General features: G+C 40.6%; 2 protein-coding genes across 14 annotated transcripts in view; one reads left to right on the top strand and one right to left on the bottom strand.

Moving 5' to 3' along the window:
* Positions 1 to 14,131, bottom strand: part of LOC147302323 (R3H domain-containing protein 1-like) — a 52,411-nt gene extending 38,280 nt beyond the window's left edge. For 4 of the 10 annotated variants that reach the window (XM_086281704.1, XM_086281705.1, XM_086281698.1 and 1 more), the window contains exons 1-2: positions 9,607 to 9,777; positions 5,167 to 5,326 (exon numbers count right to left, since the gene is read on the bottom strand). The gene's annotated coding sequence lies outside the window, so the exon portion shown is untranslated. Of the gene's footprint in view, positions 1 to 5,125; positions 5,327 to 9,564; positions 9,585 to 9,606; positions 9,779 to 13,796; positions 13,821 to 13,985 lie in introns of those variants that run through there. The other 6 variants (XR_015127075.1, XM_086281703.1, XM_086281699.1 and 3 more) reach the window with 5 other exon arrangements.
* The window catches only part of zranb3 (zinc finger, RAN-binding domain containing 3), a 124,962-nt gene continuing 116,883 nt past the window's right edge, over positions 13,624 to 21,702 (top strand). The window contains exons 1-2 of one of the 4 annotated variants that reach the window (XM_086281697.1): positions 13,624 to 13,872; positions 15,943 to 16,141. In XM_086281697.1, the coding sequence (XP_086137823.1) occupies positions 15,996 to 16,141 (146 nt within the window). In that variant the 5' untranslated portion in view covers positions 13,624 to 13,872; positions 15,943 to 15,995. Of the gene's footprint in view, positions 13,873 to 14,365; positions 14,448 to 14,767; positions 14,820 to 15,942; positions 16,142 to 21,702 lie in introns of those variants that run through there. The other 3 variants (XM_086281694.1, XM_086281695.1, XM_086281696.1) reach the window with 3 other exon arrangements.

Below are 21,702 nucleotides of genomic sequence, written 5' to 3' on the forward strand. Positions count from 1 at the left end.
ATTGACTTTGTCCATGATGGGTAGTTTGAGTTACTGCAGAACAAACATAGGTGTTACTAATAGTATTATTGGATGGTTGGAATTCAGCCATTAGTTCATTTTAAGTGGATTTGAGTTTGACAACCCAAGCACTTTTCAGACATGGATGTATCATATTGCTGGCTTCAGTTTGGTAAAACATCCAACATTTGTATGAAAGACAAAGAATACTTTGCTCATTTGTATGAAAGACAAAGAATACTTTGTCTTTCATACAAATGAGCAATGTAAATGCATTTTCTTTGAATGAATTATTTTGGGTTTTTTTTTTTTAAATCCCTCTTGTTTTAATGACCCGTTTGTAATGTTTCCATCTTCGTCGACTCCTTGCTGCGTAGCAAAATCGTAAAATAGTTCAAATAGATGAAAATAAAGTATTTTTTAAGAAAGTAATCATAATTTTGGTGAGCTGAGACACACAGCACATTAAATGTGCCTGCATGCAGTTTAGACATGTGTAGTGTTGAAAGTGATGCCAATTATTATGAGAGCAGACCTACTGAGATTTCCCCTGCAAATTCTCCATAAAAGAGACCAAACATAAAGCTGGCACATTTTGATAAATGTAAAAGACTGGATAAAAGGGCCAAAGAAAGTCTGCAGTGACAAAGAGCTATGCAGTAGCAGGCAGGAGAAAGAGGAGGGCAGGCGGTCGGTGGCACCAACACAGTCTGTGGTCATCAGTCATTACTTTTTCTTTGCGCTGTCTCGCAGCTCTGCAGCTGTTCAGCCCGAGACAATAGGCATGAGTGGACGAGATGCAGCAGGCGCACAGCTTAGTGCTGTAAGAAAACACATTAATATTATAGTGTTTGTTTCAGTTTGAAGGGGGCTGCTTTAGAATATCAGCAAACACACTTTCTAGTTCCCACATGAGGATGTTTTTTTAGAATTAAACATAATACGGTGTGATTTACATTTTATATTATATTTTATAAAAGGATTTTACTCACGGATTTTTGTATTATATTATGTTCCAAAGAAGAATGCTGTAATTAAATCTTTGTTTGTAGTTATGCCCAAAGCAGGAACACTCCCATCATGATAACAGCTGCAAAAGTTGGTAGGTGTGTTGTTAACGCAGAGCACGTGTTTACAGTCTAATGTGGCGTAGAGTAAAAAGTAGGCCTTTCAAAATAAAATGCCTCTTCGTGGTTGCTGATCCCAGAACATAAGTTGCCTTGGACCTATGGCCCACTGCAGGACGCATCTGTGTAATACCACGACCTCCCCGTGTTTTAAGTCATGGTGCGAGTTCATTCATGGTGATATGCCTTAATTGTACAGCTTGGTCCCATGCAGTGTGTAACATACACAGACTCACAAGAAGGGAGGGTAGACATCTGGTACATGAGAGCTATGATTAATAGGTTAATTAGAAATGGGCTCATCAAATTCACATTGCACATCAAAAACTGGAAGCACACATCACAGCACTTACTCTGTGCTTGGGTGTGTACGTGACTGGCTGCGTGTGTGTTCAACCTATTTGCCCGCAGTGATCAGAGCAATTTTCCTATCTGATCACTGAGCAGCAAAGCGGCTGCCTGAGACTTGATTGTTTATATCCATCCCAAAAGAGCTGAGGCAGCAAGAGGGAGCTGCTCTCTTTAAAAACGTGGCATCCAATTCCTCCGTGTCAAAGTAATTGACTTTTACAGCGGTCCACAGCTCAGGCGGATGTACCGCTCACCCAGTGGTTTGCATGGCTAAGAGTTTTGCTAAAAATCTAGCCGGGCACTGGAGAATCAGATTTTGAATTTCTATGACCTGTCAGAGGTTTGACAAAAGCAATGCCGGCTGCTGCTTTACATTATTTTCACATTCTGAAGGAAAACAGCTTAATACTCCAGAGTCCTGCACATGGCTTTGAATATTTAGCGTCTGTTGCTGACATTTTGATGAGTGAAGTCTCTTGAGTCGCTCTGTTGAAGATTTGCAATATTGGACAGATATTTTCGAGCGCTGGGCTTGTGATGGATAGCCATTTTGTCCCTCACCGAATCACTCATTCTTCCAAACACATTTTATCATGGGACTGGAGTGTTAGACTAAATTTGGCTTCAGACTTTGATGCATTTGAATTTCACCGTCTCGTCTCTCACGGCTGAGGTAATTGCACAGTGTGCCTGTTTAGAATCCCCCATGCTTAGACTGCATAAGTAATACAGATCATCATTTGGTCCTTAGTGTTACATTAAAGAATTCAGGGAGTAGCAAATTGGTCTCTTTATGAGTTGGAGCGAAAACAGACATCAACATTTTTTTAAAATATGTGTATTTCAATACAAACAAACATCGTTTAAAAAATAAAGGACTGTTTTTAAAAAGAAAAAATACAAATTTTAATTAATTTGGCAAAGTTTTCATGTATTATGTATTCTTCAACGATGCTCGAAACTCTATACAGTTACCCAGGAAACTACTCGATACTTGACACTTTAGCCCAAAAATTGTGTTTTACCCTGTTAAATTAACACCATCTATTACAACATTACAGACCGGCAGAGCTGACAACGTTAGCTGCGTAGCACCAATATTTACGCTTCGTTTTTATTATTAGCCACAAGCCATTTGCGAAATGATCACTGGCAAAAGGCTAATGTGGCTATTAGGCTATTAGGTAATTATTAATTGTTAAATGGATAATGTTAATGTGTGTTAACGTGAATGAGCATCTAATCTGATAGTTGTTTTTTTTCCCCCAAAGGGTTTTTTTAACAACCCTAGTTTTACATACAAAGGACTACAAGTTGTAAATGCTATGTGCACTATTACTATCAAATTCAAACTGAGCATAAAAGAAAGAAAAACAACAACCTGGGCATATAATCTGATGTCTTTTATCTGTGTCAGGGTTTTAAAGATTTCCAGAGGTATACATTTGTAACATGCCAGTCCTGACGTTGAGTTCAGTTTTCACTTTGGCTGATTCGTATATTCATTCGAAGAGCCAGAACTGGCAGCACAGAAGACCATTTTTTCTACTGTGCAACGGAAAACTTTAAAAAGAAGAAGAAATCCGCAGCAGATTGGGAGGTTAAAACCCAACCCCAAATGAACTGCAGCACATGTCCACCTAATAGAGGTGGGAATCACCATACATCCCACGATACGATATTATCACAATACTTAACGCACGATACGATATTATTGCAATTTTTTAAAATATTTTGCGATATTCAGATTCTGTACATAAAGGTAAACTTTATCAATATTCATTTTATCTAATATCAAAGTCTCGCACTCAGTCTTTCTCTCATTTCAGTCAGTTTTATTGTTGACAAACTAAACGGCTTGTATTACAGTCTAGTCCAACTTAACTGAATGCAACCATCTGGTACAATTATAGCTATTCTGAACTATGAAATTTATGAAAACTATGCAGCTCATTAAGCAACTGAAGAATTTGAAAATAAATTAAAACAAAATATAATTTTACATTAAATAAAAAAGTTTTAAACTTAATTAAAATAAAACATGTCTTAAATTAAAATAAGTAAACTGTCATGTTTATTGCTGCCATAAAAAAAAGTTAAACACATTTGGACAGTGAAGGAATGTCAGGATTCTTGCTCAGAAAAAGGATCAACATGCTCTGAAGTCAGAGCACAAAAACCTTTTTTGTAACAAAATATCGATTTCTGCTGTCCCTGTATCGATACATTATTAGCAAACAAAATATCACGATACTACACAGTATCGATTATTCCCCCACCCCTACCATCTAATGCTATGCTATTCATGTCTGCATTGCTCTGTAGTTACAGCTCCAAAACACCAGTTGGCAGCGAGCTTCAAGCTTCTTTGGGTACTTTAAACAACCTTAACAGAGTTGATGAGATCAGATCTCAGTATTTGATCTAGTAAGTGTTAAAGATTGTAAGTTTAACTAACTGCATCAACACAAAAGCAGAAGGCTTTGGAAGTCATTGAATTTAGATGGACACTGGGAGAGCAATGAAAAAATGTCTTGAAATAAATCAATAATAAACTGAACATGTTTAAGTTGATTTGCATGTTGGCACAACATACTGCTACACTGTGATGCATAGTTACAAATCAGAAGCAGGACACTTAGTTCATCTGCACAGATTGCACACATGAATGGAAATGATTTGGGTTTGCAGCTGATCGATTGGAGCATCATTAGAACATCTGTTGTACTTTACCTTCCTCAGAGGAGTGTAAATTTGAAATGTCTTATTTGAAGCATGTCTTATTTGTCAAAAGTTTTTCTGGCTAAAAATCAATAACACTGATTTTAAAAAGACTTAAGTACAGAATCACTTAAAATAGATTTAATATACGTTTTGGTGAAAAGGAGATAAGGTCAGGGTATAACAGATTGATTGGGTCATAATACGAGGTAAATACACAGGTAAGTAATGAATGATTATTGATCATATGACAGACTGTAGCACTATAGTTCTGTGCAGTGTTAAAAATTTACATTTCTATGCTAAACCTGTCAGTGAAATACACACTCTATTAAACCTGGATATATATATGAACACACAGGCTGTTTTTATAACTACAGCATAGCTATAGAATATGTAACAACATCCATATATGTACTCTGTCAGCGTGACATGATGAAATACTCCAGGACTTTATTGTCACCGAGTGACAGTTCATTGATCTTGTGGTTTATTATTCCCCGTGAAATTCCACCAAACTACCGTGTCAATGTTCATTTTCATTCATAATATCAGAAATGATAGTGAGATATTACTAAGATAGTAACATTGTCCATGCTGCCCAAGTTAAGTGTATTTCATCCAACTATAGATTTTTTAAATTTGTGTGCAGGAAGTACCATAAAAGAAACTCATTGGATTTGATTTAAGTTTTTATAATAATAAAAAAAAATGTGGAAAAGAGTCAAGACAATTATATAAGTACATTTGGAGTGATGACGACTGCACACATTCCTAAAACAAATATATGAAACACGCAAACTTTCTGTGTTCCTGACTATTTTAGTTACGACATCTTGTTAAGCTTTCTGATTGGACAGTAGTGTCACGTGACAGCGAATGCGTGGAAACACTGTATCGAGCAAATTTTACGAAAATTTACTTACTATTCAGGTTGCATAGTAAAAAACAAAAAACAAAAACGTACTTCTTGCGTAGCCAGTGGTGGTTGTGGCAAAGGAGGATGTGGCTGGTGAAGTCGATGAGGCTGAGCCTACCGATGCCATCCGAGACTTCTTTGCCCATGTCTGCTTCAGCTGCTCTGAACAGTGAGCGGGGCCTCTGACACCCTCATGACCCCTGCAGACCTGCAACCGAGAGAGGGACGGGGTTAGTGCTGTGGCATTAGAGCGAGCGAGGTCGGAGGTTAGGAGCAACGCTGTCACTGAGGTCACGTGGACTGACAGCAGTCAGGATGTCAGCAACTCTGGAATATATTGTGTTCCATGGAAGAAAAAAAAAACAAAAAAAAAACAGTAGAAGTGTGGCGAGTGTGTATTTCTGGGCCTATGCGTGCGTGTGCCCCATAAATAATGGATGAGCACAGCGACTGGGAGTGCGGTAGAGGCAACAAGAGAAGGCATCCCTGCCAACCTCGTAAAAACCAAGCATTAGGAATTCAGAGAGCAGCAGGGGAAGATAGCATTTCTCAGCTCAGAAATCCTCTGCCATTTGGTGCCACATAAATTTCAAATCGTCTAATGTACAATCTCTATTTTCCAGCAAATTCCTTTCTAGCTGAACCACAGGGTGAACCCGGCTGGGCAGACATCTGAAAACAACAACAACACAGCTGTGAAATATCGACACAATACCGGAGAAGAGAAATTGAGAATTCCAGCTGTATTACCGAATCAGTGTTTTTCCATGCACACTGCTGCCCTATTCGCTACGTTCCTCTTTTATATTGTGAAAATATGACCTTATCGGCTCACTTTGCAGGTGCAACTGCTAAATGAAGTTGCTAAACATCAGGTTACACTTGACGCCAATTACCATTTACATTTCAAATCAATATTCTAGTTATATTTGGTTGATTATTTGGTGTTTAAAATGTCAGCAAAATGTCAGAAAAGCAGCCATATTTCTTAAAGTTCAAGGTTCTGCGTTTTCATTTTTTTGGGGGGGGTCAGTTGGCTGATAAGACCATAAAATCACTTTGCAAGAAAAGAGCCGTTGCCCATTTATTTCCCATCAAACTGCTAAATGATTAATCGCATCCTCAGACCACATGCTGGACATTCTCCTACAGCTGACCCACTCCGAGGCCTCTTCCACATATCCGTCACATTGCTCTTGGCCTCTCCCAACTCCTCTAATCTGTTGCTAAGTAGGTGGGCGAGATGCCACGCTGACTCTGGTACCTAACGGTGCCAAGGTGTGGCTCTCTCTGTGCCAGCCAAAAAAGAAAATAAGAGGCCGAGTGCAATCTCAGCTCAATTTCTATTCTTCCATCTCATGACATCTCTGCCTGGAGCCAGACGCACAGACTGAGATGATGGGTGTTGCTTTTCTCCGAAACTGCACCACGGAGCCACCTACGCTGCCTAGAATATTTCCGCACACTGACTTAAATATGAATTGCTTAGTGTCATTTCCACTGCATTCCACATTGTTCCATTCGGAGAGTCTTAATTTTGTAGTCATGTAGCCAGAATCACCTCTGCACCCACAATCACCTGAATCATCTTTCCTTCTTGTTCTGAGCTGCGCGTATCCCCCCTCCCCTCCCTGCTTTTATCTCTTTCTAAATGCGCTCTGCACTTTTTACACGCCTGTCCGTGTGTGACGGGAGTATCATCTTGGTGTCGCGGCTCGAGATTTTGCCCCCTAGTTCAAAGCAGAAGTGGTGCTGATTGGAACCATTGCAGATAGTGGCAGCCAAATATCTGGAATAAAAAAAATTTTTTTAAAAAAGGGAGCCTGCTCCTGCAGCTATCACACACACACACACACACACAGTGTAAAAGTTGCTCTGACAGCAGTGCAGATGAGTCTGGCCGTGGGCGCTCCAGGCTTTATGACCAGAGCTGCTGAGTGAACGGCGCAGACGTGGATTAGCCGGCAGGCTTCAGGACTTCACACTGAGCCTCTGTGTGTGTGCAGTAAACACCGTATGCTGGTGCAAACAATGCACACCCAAAAGATGTTTTGACAGACACAGACAAGGGAACATCCCCATTTGATAGGTGCTCAACAGCTTATAATACACCCTAGCACAACACACACACACACACACACACACACACACACACCCCCACCAGTGGACTTGTCGAGCTCCTCCGCCTGCCTGTGTGTCCTCCAGTATTGTGCTGGAGCTGACAGGGAGTGGTTCATTGGCATTACAGTCACCGCAGAGCACAGCAACCTTAAAGAGGCTGCCCGAGGTATCGTTCAGTGTCACATCACCCCTTCGCACCACCTTAATCGCGCCATTTGACGGCATATCGGCGACCGTGTGCACATGCGTGCGCACGCACACGCACCCCAAATATACCCACTTGTTCACAGCACAAATTGAGGAATGCATTACATTAATCATGAGCCACATATCCGCACATGCAAACATTTTCTGTGTTCTTGTAGCAAATTAACTCTTGAGGGACCCACAGCAGGGTCATGCGGATGGCCATCAACTGAGCCGAGTTAATCACACACCGGGATCTTGATGGGCTCCTCTCGGCGACAATTATGCTCGATGGCGAGCTAATGAGAAATTTCTCAATCACTGTGAAGCGTATGAGAGCCTGCTGGTGATGGAGAGCAACGCACTCCAGTCTACTTATTTTATTTATGCCTTTATCCACACACACACACACACACACACACACACCCCTACCTCGCAGCCTCTCTGTTTTTTGCAAAGGCTGACCTTTCCTTTCCACACCTCCGCTGTGCTCTGTTCTGCACTCTGTGGATCAGGGCTCTTGTCTCGCCTATAAACCACCTCAACTGAAGGTGAAGGACCCTCATTCCCTCCCTCTATCTGCTACTCTATCCCCCGGCTCTATTCTCGGTAGAGAACGGGGGAGGAAGAAGGGGCAGAACACAGCGAGCTATCACCTTCAGAAGCTTCAAAGAAAATCTGCCAGTGATTTCTCAGCATTTCAAAAACAATAATTTATTTTATTTAATTTTTTTAAACATTTTTTTAAAAAAGAAGGAAAGGAGCAAGTAGCATCTTCAGGCATTCTGTCGCATTGAAAAATAAGTTAATCACTGCTGAAGAGCTTTTGCAAATATTGCACACACAGAAAAAAAAAAAACAACAGAGATGTAAAACAGTAACCAGAGCTCTATTCAGACAGTTACAAAGATACCGCGCCGTCACCTGCTCGCTGTCCAAATAAAAATGACCACCTATGTTTAGCTGATTTCTTTCCCACTTTGCAGGGGGATGCCAAAATTTCCCTTTGTTGTGCCAACTTAAACACACACAAAAAACATTTAAAGCATGACATGCACCCTGTCTAATAAAACCAGGCATCAAATAAACAGTTAATTAGGCTACTAATGCTGGCTCACATTCATGGAGCTACAATAAAATTGATTTTGCTGTTTTGCTTAACTGAGTAACTAATCTCCCATTTTCTACACATTTCTGCTAATTGCAAAGCAAAGAGAAGCACTGACAGGGGAGCTATATAATTGGACCGCAGAACGATCAGGGGAAAACCGATGAAATTATATCACTTTCATAACACTGCTCGCCTTGATTTTGCGACGACTGAGGCTGTGTCAGTTTAAGGAAGTGCTCGTAATAGCCGAGAGTGAATTAACAGAAATAAATAAATAAACAGGCACAAATGAGACACTAATTGCGCTGCTCGCTCTGCCTCCAGGTCGCAAAAGGCAGCGCGGCACAGCAGAGGTGCAGCCAGCCAGCATTAATAAATTAAATCCACAGTGGAGCATGGAGGTAATCCATTACCTATCCCATAGGAGAGCTTCCAGGGAATATCAATCTAAGCAATTAGTACTAGAAACAGTAAACAAAGAAAACTAACATGCAAGCCTGGCAGTTTTAATCTATGGAGCAGTATCACAAGTCTGTGAGAGTCATTAAAAGTCAATTTGTAAGAGAACACCTGCAGAACAAACAAGGAGGAAACGAGGGAAACAAGAGGACGACGGTTGGCTAAAAAAAAAAAAAAAACCAAAAAAAAAAAACAGTGCGGAGCGAAGCCTCTTATTGGCTGATCTCTGTTAATTATCCTCGTAATGAAAAGCAGAAGCAGAGCTGAGCAAACCAGCCAGGAGATTTGGAAATGCTCGAGCTCGAGCTTCAGCGAGTAACACGCCGCTGACGGCACAGCGCGGCTCGTGTTGTGCTTAGTTTAACAAGCTAAAGGAAGAAAGACCCCACGCTTGCTTACTGACTGGATGCCTTGCAATGACAGAAGAGAGGCAGGAAAGCTGATGCAGAAGACATTTTTAAAAAAGCAGAACAAAAGGAAATATATAGAGGAAAATCAACCTTACTCAAAAAGTACATGAAGAAATTGTTCAAAAAGCACAGGAACAGAACAAGTAATACTAACTGTACCCAAGTCGTGTCTGCTCACTGTCAAAGTGCTGCAGGACGTACCTGCCTGGCAGCTCTGCTCTCCATCCTTTCTGCTATGCGACCGCTTAGTTTCCATTGTACAGGAGGCACAATTTGCTGGAGAGGAGGCTGGAGTTGCCTCCCAGCTCGCTCCTCGGCAGCTGCCTCCTGTACGCTCGCTCCACTGAGTGAGGGTGGAAGACAGGGAGAGGAGAGTGTAAAGGGAGAGGACGAGGGGTGTGGGTGTCACACAGAGAGAGAGAGAGAGAGAGAGAGGCGGAGAGCGCAAGTCTACCTGCCACAACCCATCAAGCCAGCCAGCCTTGGAGACAGCGCCAAATCAACAGCTGGCCCCTGTGTGATGTCAGAGCCTCAACAACCAGTCACGGCGGCCGAGGCCGGCCGGCACTACAGAGCGGACTGAACCAAAGTCACCAGCTAAATGGGGCTCTTCATTAGCTGCTTTAGGATAGAGGCGGGGGAAGGAGGATGATGAGGAGGAAAAAGGGCAGCTAGGGACATGGGATAGATGGAAGGAGACAGAGAGGAAGAGGAGAAAACAGGAGGGCGGGAGATAGAGAAAACACAAAGAAAGGTGCTCAGAGGAAAGAGAAAGGAGAGAGAGGCGGCAAACAGGGGAGGAGGAGAAGATAGGAGACAGGAGCGACGGTTCTGCAGCCAGCTAGGTGCTCAAAGAGCAGGTGGAGAGACGATGGGGAGGCGCTGGCCGCTGAGAGGCCGAGCTGTTCACTGGGCTACCTTCCCATTCAAGCTGGCACCCTGCTTTTCGCACGAAAAAAAAAATCAAGGCTACAGCTAATCCCACTGACTCAGAGATAGACAACACCTGAAATACCTCCTGTTACTGCAACTGAAAGGAAATGTGCTGCAATAAGACATTTCGTTTAAAAACAACAACATAATAAATGCATAATTGGTGAATTAGGGGTTCACTGATTGTCACGTTCTGGGCAGATACTGATTTTTTTTCAGTTCATATATTTAGGTTTTGGATTTATTTTCATATCAAAAAAAATAATGATGTGTTTGAAAACCTTTGTCATTGCTTTTTAAAAAAAATTTCACCAGCAAATAGATGATGTACGGTGCAAAGACAAAAAGGGAAAACTACTTGGCAGAAAAGCAAAATAAATAAATAAAAAGTCAATTTCTGTGCCAATACCGATGTATTAACATGACAATACAGCCTATAACCAATATTTTTTCTTTTGAATTGTTTGTTGTTGGAATGTATTTCACACTCTATGTGTGGGGAAACAAAGATTTTTGTGTAAACCAGGTCTAGTAACTAACCTGTTTAAAAAGCGCTTCGTCTCATCACACAAGTTTTTATCACTTTGCCAGTGCAAAACTGATACTGTACAGTGTAACAGGAGAGTTACACAGTAGAGATGAAGTGATGTGAAATTGAGAGCTGATACAATGTTTAGACAAACAATTTGTCCAATTTTTTGTGTGTTTTTAAACCTGCCCAAAATAGAGGTGACATATCAGTAGCTGGTATCAGTCAAAAGGATACCGATATTCAGGCAATATTAGAGATGCAACATTTTAAGCAAAAATGTAACTCCATATTCATCAAAGACGCCTGCCCCCACCAATCACAAACTGCTTTCAAAGGACAGCACATAATTGTGGCAGACTTGTGACTTGCTAGCTTTACCTGAGGGGTATACTATGAAGTAAGTTTATAGTACGCCCAGCCAGGTTTCCTTTGCGTTAGCTGGCTTGACAAAACCGAAAACCCCTGTGAGAGATAACGGTTATCAAACAGTTGTTATCAAATTTCTTTTACTAAACCGGGCTCTTTGCTTTAGGGTCTGTGACATAAAAAGGGGCGATTCACGCCTCACATGACTATTCTTTGGCACAAAATGATCCCTGCGAGTGCCACCTATTCCAGTTAGGGATGTTATATAACGGTGAAATAGTGATAAAAATATACAAAGAAAATACCAAATTTAACAATTAAATACAATATTGTTGCAAATAAGACAGAAAATTAATGCAGTAGAAAACCATAAATCTTTGGATCTAGAACATAAGAGTTGTGAAGGTAGAATTCAGGCTGCGCAGTGCGCATGATTACAAATCGCCCTTAAGAGCTTCCATTTTGAGCCTGCCTTTCATAACTTCTGAGGGGTTAACAGGAAAAACAATTAGGGCCTCCTCCATCTGCTTTGTTTATTTTATTAAGTAAAGAAAGTTCTTCTGTTCTCTGTACATGCAAAGAAGAGGGGATGCTAATAGCTGCATGGTGAATATAATCTACTTCATGAGACACTTTCATCACTAAGTGACTGACAGGCTGTCAAAGACACGGGAAGTCACAAACAGGTCCTATGCGCAGCCGAAGTCTAGACTGCCATAATGTGATTGTTTATGTCCTTTCAGTCACTCAGACTTTTAGGAGCAAACACAGTGGGCGGAAAAGTTCCTGCTGTCACTTAGCAACCAACAGCAGGCTGCGACAAACGATCCGATCCAATCCTGCCTCATAATTGTACCATTCGTTATGCCAGGTCTCTGAAGAATTTATTATTGTGCTTTCTTAATCCCATGAAAAGGTCACCAATTGAACAAACAATTTATGGATCGAGGGGATGAATTATTTAATGGCTCAAGCCAAATATTATAGGAATGAGAGGTTTTTTTTCCACCTTCCCTGGAAGGCGATGAATTATTTAGTCATCGGGGCCACATCTTTGGTGAAAGCTATTACACGGCAACCTCAACCTCAATATCGGATAATGTCATCAGCTCCGAATATGGCCTAAACCTGCGTAATGAATGGTCAACAGAGCAGTGGGCTGCTGTGGCCTGAGCAGCCGGCGGGTGAAACTGTTTTGGCAAACAATTATTAGCATTTATTTTAAGCCTCGGAGGGGAACGCAGGCAGTCATAAGAGAGAATCTGAGCGGTGATCTTAATGTGTGCACTCACCAAGCCGGTAAAAACGTCTTAAATTTATCGCTCTAGCACAGCAAAAACCAACTGAAAGATCTCCAAATCAATTATGGTAATAATTCAGCATAAGGGAATGTTAATGTGATACAATATGGAGCACGTTGCTGCACAGCACAACATCTCCACTCTGGGAAACAGCAGCCGCAGGGACTGAACCAGCATCCACTCTCTGCCCACCAGGCTCCACTGGTACTGTAATGAAAATGATACTATCATGACGCTCAGCCTCATTGGTGGCAACTTGGAGGCTTTTATGGCCATTTCTGTCTCTTTAAGTCAATGAAGCGATAACTGTGTGCATCTGAATTATTATGGTTATAGCTTACTTATTAAGCAACTACCAAACTGGGTTATTGGATGTCTGATTGGTTGCCTTTTACAAGTTCAAATCAGGATGTACTGTCCTCTTACAAGAATAATAGAGCTTTACTAAACTGCTTTACTTCAGTGCGTTCATTCATTATCATTAGTCATATTCAGACTTCTGAGTGAATTTGAATCAAGAGTTACACTACCAAATTACATGAATGAACTCTTATTTGAATACAAAATCAACCTTTTTAGATCCTTTTTGTTAGACTCCAAGGTTATCTCTAGCTAAACCGCTCAACCATATGTGTAATTCACTAATAATAACGGGAGTTGTTTTTCTCTGCTCCCAGCCTATAAACCAAGACACGAGTCAAAGCACAGAGGAAGGTTGGAAGAATCAATTCAAAACAAACGCATTTACTCTGCTAATTGATTACTCTGATTTAATCAGATTCAGCCAAACAATCAGTTTTGCAACATCGACTTTGTCACACCGAGCTCCATTACAAACCTGGTAATTTAATGTTACCTTTGTATCGGCAAACCTACAAACCCCAGACAGAATGAAACGTTTTGCTCTGGTAAAAAAATTATTGGGACTAAAATTCGGCCAACGAAATATCCAGCCAAGCAGTTCAACAATTCAATTAAAGCTTAATTTATTCAACTGGTTAACAGCGTCAGTCAACCACCCATTGCGGCAGATTACTAGGACAGACACAGTCGAAGCAGGCCTAAAAGTTATTGAATAATACCCTGTAATTTAACAACGGCTGTTTGGTTTTGTGGACGAACGCCGAATTGAAGTGTGTCTGCTTACAGTTCAGATGTGGTTTCTGGTTACGAGGTGTGTGCTTTAGCCGAGGAGCACGGGAGCAAACGGAGCTACATTTGGCGTTGAATCCTGTCGGGGCTAAGCTAACGACTCTTACCTGGCACCGTGACTTGCTAACGCTTGAGAACGGCCAAACACCGGCGACCTGAGCGTTCTCACTCCAGCAAAGAGAGGTGCTTACTGGTAACTAGTCCGTGTTGCATGATTACAACTACCCACTTAACATTATTTGTCGCAAACCAGTAAATGCAGGACAGGATACTGCAAATATCTTACGTTGCCTTACCGCTTCGGTTTACAATCGGTGAACAGGCGCTGTTGTCTCCACCGAGGGTGAAGTAGCTAGTGTTTGTGGCAGAGTGAAGAGGCAGCGTCCAGCAGCAGGCTGACTGCGTCAGCTCCTCACGCTCGACACGCAGGGTGTTGAAAATATGTCACGTTTAGTGGTGGTTGTTGTTGTTGTTGTTTTAATTAACTTGTGCCAGGAATCAGACAAGCAGTTTCTCAGACAGTTTCGTCATTTTCCTTCACACATCCCCAAACAAATATGTGTTTTTCACACCGTCAGTCGAGTTGCGATTTAATTAAATAAGTGCTAGGAAGTTACACGGGATAGTCACCGGTACTTAAGTGTAGCGGATGCCGGGTGATATAAACCGAGTGTACCTTGAATTTGCCGCGAAACCATCCTGGCCTTTTAGTTCAGTCTGCTGTTTTATTGCTTCGCGTCATTGCGCACTATCACTAGGTAGGAGAAACCTTACATATATAAATCAACCGAAAATACCGTTCATGTATTTATTTAATTCTTTTTGTATTGTTTTGGGTTTTTTTGCTAACACTTCTGCCATGTGACTAAATTTCTCTTGAGTTCATTACAGGATAGCAATAAATGGGTGCTTGTGCTAGAAGCATGTGGTTATATGTGAACACGGTAAACATAAAAGCTTAATAACAATATCTAGTTACAGAATAGCTAGGAAGCAGCAGAGCAGCGAGGAGTGTAACTAATGTAACTAATTAGGTGGTGCTTTTATTTCTATAGGCAGTATCACAACTTCCTGTGTCCTCTACTAGCTCTAGCTAAGGATGCTACAGACTCGCTGAAGTTTTTAACGGGGTTAGTGCTGTGCGCTAATGCTGCGTTTTGGTGCCGATACGATACCAAGTAAATACTTGGCCAATATTGCTGATACCTATACTAATACCTTTAACCTATAAAGGCAGCTTATGTAGGGGAGCAGTATGTCATGATTTATGAGCTGAATCATCCTCAATTTGCCAAATTCTGAACACATTTTAATAACCACTACAGGATTCTGATTGATTCTGTTGTTTACATGTGCTATAGGCTGTAAAAAATACATGTAACACACAAAAAGGTTAACACATTTTTTCATTGATTTATTTATAATTTATTATAATTATTATGATTTATTTAACACAATTCAGTGGGCTACATACTGGACTTGGGAACAAAGTACCGATCCGATCGCGCTATTGATCCAATACTGATACCCGCATTGGCATTGAAGCTATCAGTACTTGGATGGATCTGCCCACCGGTACATGGAGTGTTTGGCTGCTACTTTGGCAGGCCTCAGCCCCTAACTTGTCTTTTTGTTTGATATGTCTTCCAGGCCTGTTTCCAGAGTATTCTTTCTTTCTTTTTTTAATATTTGCACAAAAGAATCTGAATATTTGGCCCAAAATACCCTCATGGTATGAAATGAAAAGTTTTTTCACTTTTCATTTGCACACTCAGTTGCACAGTGGTCATTCCTTTCATGTGATACCAACCAGCTACATACCAATAGACATGAATGATAGACCTTCCTTCTGCTCTTAAGCGCAGGTAGTGCCAACTTTCTGTGCTTAGTAGTTCTTCTTAGCCACAGTCATAGTTTTGTTGGGTCGCTGGTGTGCCTGTCTCGGTGGCTGTGATTACATATGGCAGCAGACACTTCCAGGACTGACCCGAATGATGAGGCAACACAGAGGAGGTGTTGTTGTGTTGTGACTGGAGGTGGCTGAGATAGGCAACTTTTACTATCACCGTGCTTCATCATCCAGCATTTAATAATGATATTCCTGTCAATGCTACCAAGGCTGCAGGGGAAAGTTACTCACCATTACTACAAAATCAGCAGTCAGAGTGCTAAACTAAATATGTTGTGCAATAGATGCTAATCCAAGTACATTTTGGTTTAACAATTTTTTTTAATTTTTTTTTTGTCCTCCAGATTCAAATTGGAGCCGACTGAGCAAGTACTGAGAAACTGATGAGGACTTGCTAATGGAAATGGATGATAATGGCCTACAGGCCTCTTGCTGTGATACAAGATGGTCGGAGCAACTGTCAGGCCTTCCTCACAAGCTCCTGCACCGCCTGATGCCTTTCCAAAGGGAGGGAGTGGAGTTTGCTTTATCGAGGAGCGGACGGTGAGTGGTGACACCCCCGGCAACAGTCCAGTCATTTTAAAATGAAATTTACATCTTGCAAATCAATAATAGCTACTAAAGATAGTCGTCAATGAATGTAGACCTACAGAGAACAGAGGAGTACCGCTCTGTTTTCGACATTACACTCCACCTCTGCAAGTATTGATTTGATTTCTGTGAAGATGTTTTCAAGTCAGATGTGTTGTGTAAGCATATGGGAGGAGACTAGCTGCACCTTAAAGGGGACAGTGGTCGACAGTAGTAGATCAAACATGCTAGTTCTCTTGGATTTTAATGCACTGAATCTACACCGATTAGCTGATTTTCTTTTTCTTTGTTATAATCATAAACTGTACACTATGTCTAGTGCCTGGTCAGTTCATGTGATATTCTTTCAGCTTTCTTCATTATGTAACAATTTCAAAATTCATAAAATGTTCTTTTTAGAAAAGACTCACTGTTACAAAGGACAGCACAGTTACTCCTCCTCAGTGCACAAAAATAAACTGTAATGTTTTTATTTAGTGCCCAGCCTGCTAGGCCAGGTCGATTTATTGTGTCTAGGTGGAATGCTGCAACACAGATAAGCATCAATTTCATTAGTTATCCAGAATATTTTGACATGTAGATGTGCTTTTTTTCATCCCTTGGCTAAAGATCTGTCTTTGGACGCCTCCACAGCCAGACCTATTTTATCAATTAACTCTGTTGAGCACCAGCAGAGGAAGTGTAAAGCGTATATGCATGAGTTCTATGACTCACACGGCTATTTTCAACTGCATGTTGCGAAAGAAAATGAAAAATGTTGCTTGTGGGATATTTTTATATGCTTCAAACTGAACAAAGAAAAACATGTACTGAGGTATCGGTAGAGCAGGTCATCTATCTTTCTATCGCTATCTCATTGGAAGGTTCATGGTTTGAACTCTGGCTGCTACAGTCTGCATGTCACAGTATCGTTGGGCATAACACTGAACCCCTAGTTGCCCCTCGGTGTTGGAATAAAAGCACTTAGGAATGTGTGAATGTGAGTGAATGGGTGTTACCAAACCAGTCCATTACCAAGTAGTTCCAATCCAAGCCTGGTTTCATCAAACTTAGATGAAAGGGTTGGCCACCTGGAAATTAGGATCTACTCCCATTTGGTCCATTTTTACCTAAACTGAGATGTCAAAATGTTATTCCTGTTTTGTTTTTGTTTGTTTTTTTTACTTTTCGCTGCTTGTCATACTTCAAACTTCTGGGCTTTAAGCTGCATCCACACTTGAAATGATTCAGAGTGAGCTGCCAACCTGAGGCTACGGGATGTAAATATCATTCTGCAGCTAAGGGCAAAATAACTGCTGATAATGTGAAGGGAGCAATTTCCTGGCAAGCAAGTGAAACGGCTACCAATGAGGAATCCTATTGAATGACATATGACCTGGTATTAAGTACTTTAGAGTGTTTACTTTGGCAAATAAAGACAGCTGTGGTCAGTCTTGAGATTACTGGTAATTTACATGATTCTAGGTTGGCTTTCGAAGCATCACACGTTATTGAACTTGAACATTTTTACCTTCTTAACAGTGGATTTCCATGAACTTTGGGATTAATTTTGAATGCAAACTAAGTAAATAAATGTAAAAAATAAGGTTGATGCAGTGGAAGGCACAGGGCCGTCCGGTCGAGCACTAAGCCAGGACTTGGGGGCGTTTTTGACAGTGAAGGTGTCTCTTAAGAAACCTGCACATGAAGGTCCCAACATGGTAGCCCGTAGATGCTATGCAGAGCTTTACTGACCACGTGTTGTAGCTATGTGAAAAATACATGGAATAAACTGTGATGCGGGGTACTTGTGTTTGTATTGGTTTTGTTGTTGGATCCTAAAGCTTGTCCCCTTGACCACCTAGAAGACAGAAGTCATACAAAGACTTTCCTTACGTTAGTCTTAAAACATGTAGTCATGGCCAGGGCAATGGCGTGCAAGGCTGACTTTTACTTTCTCTAGATAAACCACGCTGACCGCTGTTATCATGGCCCAGTCTGAACTACACAGTGATTGAATCTGTGCTTTTAGTGTGGGGCAAAAGAGCACCTCAGTAAAGGAGAGAAGTGGGGTGGATTTACAACAACGCACAAAACAAGAAAACACATCATTGCTAAAGAAATAAAGAATAATAATTGTTTTTAATCTCAATTTCATTTTGTTTTATTCATTACTCGAATCCAAGCTGGTGATGGAAAATAAAATTTGATTTATTGCTCAGACCTCAGCAGTGGGATTATAAGAACAACAATAACAACAATGTACAGCGTGTGCAGTTATACCTGTGCACTTCCCCAAGGCCGAGGCAGCAGTTAAGAAATGGTGTGTTTTACTGCTTATGAGTTCAACTTATTATTTGTAAAAAGGCACAAACAGAAGTTTTATTTGGCCTCTTTTAAGAGACCTTGTAGAGTTTCTGGGCATGTGTAGGGCTACGGAGTAATCTTTTTAAGAGTGTGAAATCGGTGAGTTTTTGTCAATATGTGATGTGCATGCACACACAGGAAGAAAATGTGGCACTCCTGTGATGGTATGGCTTATGTATATGCAAGATCTGGCTTTAAGGATAGTCAGTGGTCTTGGCGTTAAATGTGAATAAGCTTCCCCTGAATATCCATAAGTCCTCCAAGGTAATGCTAATCGAGTGCATAAAGTTGATTATCTTTTGCACAACATTCAGTCTGTGATGCTGTGCTGGAAGATAAGCTCCTAGCACTTCAAAGGTTCTGTTTGTCATTGGTGCTTTGATTTTTCACTTCCTGATGATGATGATGGCGATGATGATGATGGGGATGTTCATTTGAGCATACAGAGAAGCTCTGCAGTATAACACATCTTCCACTATAGCATCAGTGTGTGATTTAGTCAAATAGGATGGTATCTTTGCACCGATAATTTCCCTAATGGAGTTTTAAAGTAGACGGTTCAGCTCCACTTTAGTGCAGTGAGAACGGAGATTTCTTACCACGCTACAAAATGTAAAAAGTATGTCAAGAAGAATATATTCTAAATCCAGATGTTCAGAAGACTGTAAGACTGTAGCTATGAAAATGGGTATCCACAAAAAGCTTCTGAGTTGCCCCCAACTGTTTGTATGCATGGAGCATTAACTGTAGGAACCGACCGGGACTTGCCCGTTTCCTCCTCCCTGACCAGTCGATATACATGTGGGTTCTCGGGAAGGTCAGCGCAGGAGGAGCCAATCTGAGGGGCTCTGCTTTGATGCAACGCGGCCATATTGATTCAGGAACACTGGGAGGCAGTGCTTTGTTACACGTTGGGTCAGGAGTCAATTGGCTCTCATTGCACCATGCGGACAGCTACCTCAGTCAATTGGCATCAGTGTGGCGGGAAGAGCAGCGCAGGCACCGTTTCTCTCTGGAGACTAGCACAAATGGTATTAGCAGAAGAGACTACAGGTAGCGGGAGGTTGTAATTTTTTTGTGATTAAGATCATTTTCATTACTTAACACATATAACAGGCATGTCAGGTTTGGTGTGGTGGTAATAAATATTAAACAAAAATATGAATATAAAATTGGCAAATCTGCTTTTGAGTCTTTGAGTAATCTTTTTAAACAATAAAATTGGAGCTTCATTTAGATTCTGTTTGTGTCTACACTTTTTTCACATGAATGTAATGCATGCCAAGAAAGGAGACATTAACACTTTTTAAAATTAAATATTAAGATATACTGAAAAAAACTCTATTTGATTGGCATAATTATTTGTATCATATTTCCACACTAAACTCAGATGAGAAAATATCAACTGCTGTATATAGAAAATCCTAACTTGAAACAGATTGGAGCTGATGTAGGATAAACTCTCCATATCTGGTAAATATTAGGACAGAGCTGCAGGTATTTGCCAAAGTCTAATACCATCAGTTGATTATTAAAAGCTTGGCTTCGAGCAATAGTTTGATTTTTGGTTTTTTTTTTAACAGGGTTTTTTAACAGATGTATTCCAAGCCAGTCAGCACACCACACCGTTTTGGATTTTTTTGAGGAATGAAAGTAATAGCCACAGATTTAACAGACGCAGCTGTTGAGCTTTATTCACATAAAGTTAACATGATTTTTTTCTGTTGTTATGTGTATTTAAAGTTAAAAGCAGAAATAATCAACCAGAAAATGTGCCTGAGCCTTGATGTTCAGTTACTTTAGGTAGTAAGCTACGCTACGTGGACAAAACTGTTCGAACACACTACATTTGTATAAAATCATGCATCCAGCCACACAGTCTGCCTTTACGTACAGTTTTGAAAGCATGCATTACATGTGTAATGTACCAGTACCTTTGTCCATTTAGTGTAGTTAGCTGGTTCCTACTGTGTTTTTTAGTTGTTAGTTTTTTTTGGCTAGCTAATGAAGCTAAGCTAAAGCTTATAAAGCTGATCTAAAACTGTGTTTGTTTGACTGTTTGGCTTCCATGAATGGACCTTTATTTTGGAGATTCTCCATCACTGCATGACACTGGGTCTAACTTTTAGTGTTTTTCTTTTTCTTTCTTTTTCTTTTTTTTTTTAAAAAGCTAATGAAAATGCCTATTATGCTTTTTTATGATGGCTAGCTAGCTGAATGCTTGTTTGTTGTTGTTTTTTTAAAATTTCTTTTTAAGTGCAGATTATTGCTTTTAGATATTGAGTACATGGGGAAATGCAAATTTTAATGGGCTTGGTCCATCTTGTTACGGTTCTCAGTTACGGACATGCTATATTTGCAACAGTAGACATCAAAAGAGGCTAAGAGGTTAAAATCTTACTTTGAGAGCATAGACAGAGACCACAAGCTAAAATGCAATTGCTATTGGCAGAAACCTTGATCATTCTCTCCGTATTAGAGCCACCCTGCTGTTCTTCATTTCTTCATTCAGTTTCCTTGGAAAGAGACTGAAATGAATACTAATATTCAACTGAATATCACAGTGAAAAAGGCGGAAATAATATTTCTACCTACTAACATGAATAGACCAGAATGCAATAATGCAGCAGCTGACTTGCTAGATCTTTAGGAAGGGGTATAACAGTTCTGGTAAATGTAGGAAATCACTACCTGAAATGCAACTAGACAAGGCAGGCTGACAGACGAAGAATAAATGGCAACCCTTCATTATAAAATACCTCCTGAAATGCACTGAACATCATAGATTGATGTTGGATGTCTAACAGCGTAGGAGGATACGTGGGCGGATTTTTCCTTTAAATCTCATAGTCATTGTCTCTTTTCACATCCAGAGCATCAAGAGTACCGAAGCAAAACATCAAATGTTGTTGCAATTCAAATACTTATGGAGTCGGCTGTATCGGCCTGTGTAGGAGGGTGAGTGAATTTTATGGAGCTAGATGGGGGATAATGTGGGAAAGTTGCGGTACCGTATGACAATAAAAACCCATGAGATGTGGTTGATTGTATTGTTTAGAAAGTTGGGCAGAAGTTTGCCATTTAAGTGCTGACATTTGTATAGACTCGGCTATTTTAAAGAAGCGTACACGTAAAATACTGCTCTGAGTGGGCCAGGTAGTGAAAAA

This window comes from Aulonocara sp. 'chitande type north' Nkhata Bay, linkage group LG23 (assembly GCF_057382095.1).
Source record: "Aulonocara sp. 'chitande type north' Nkhata Bay isolate Kocher_YH1m ecotype deep benthic linkage group LG23, A_spYH_male_GT1.1, whole genome shotgun sequence".
Lineage (NCBI taxonomy): Eukaryota > Metazoa > Chordata > Actinopteri > Cichliformes > Cichlidae > Aulonocara > Aulonocara sp. 'chitande type north' Nkhata Bay.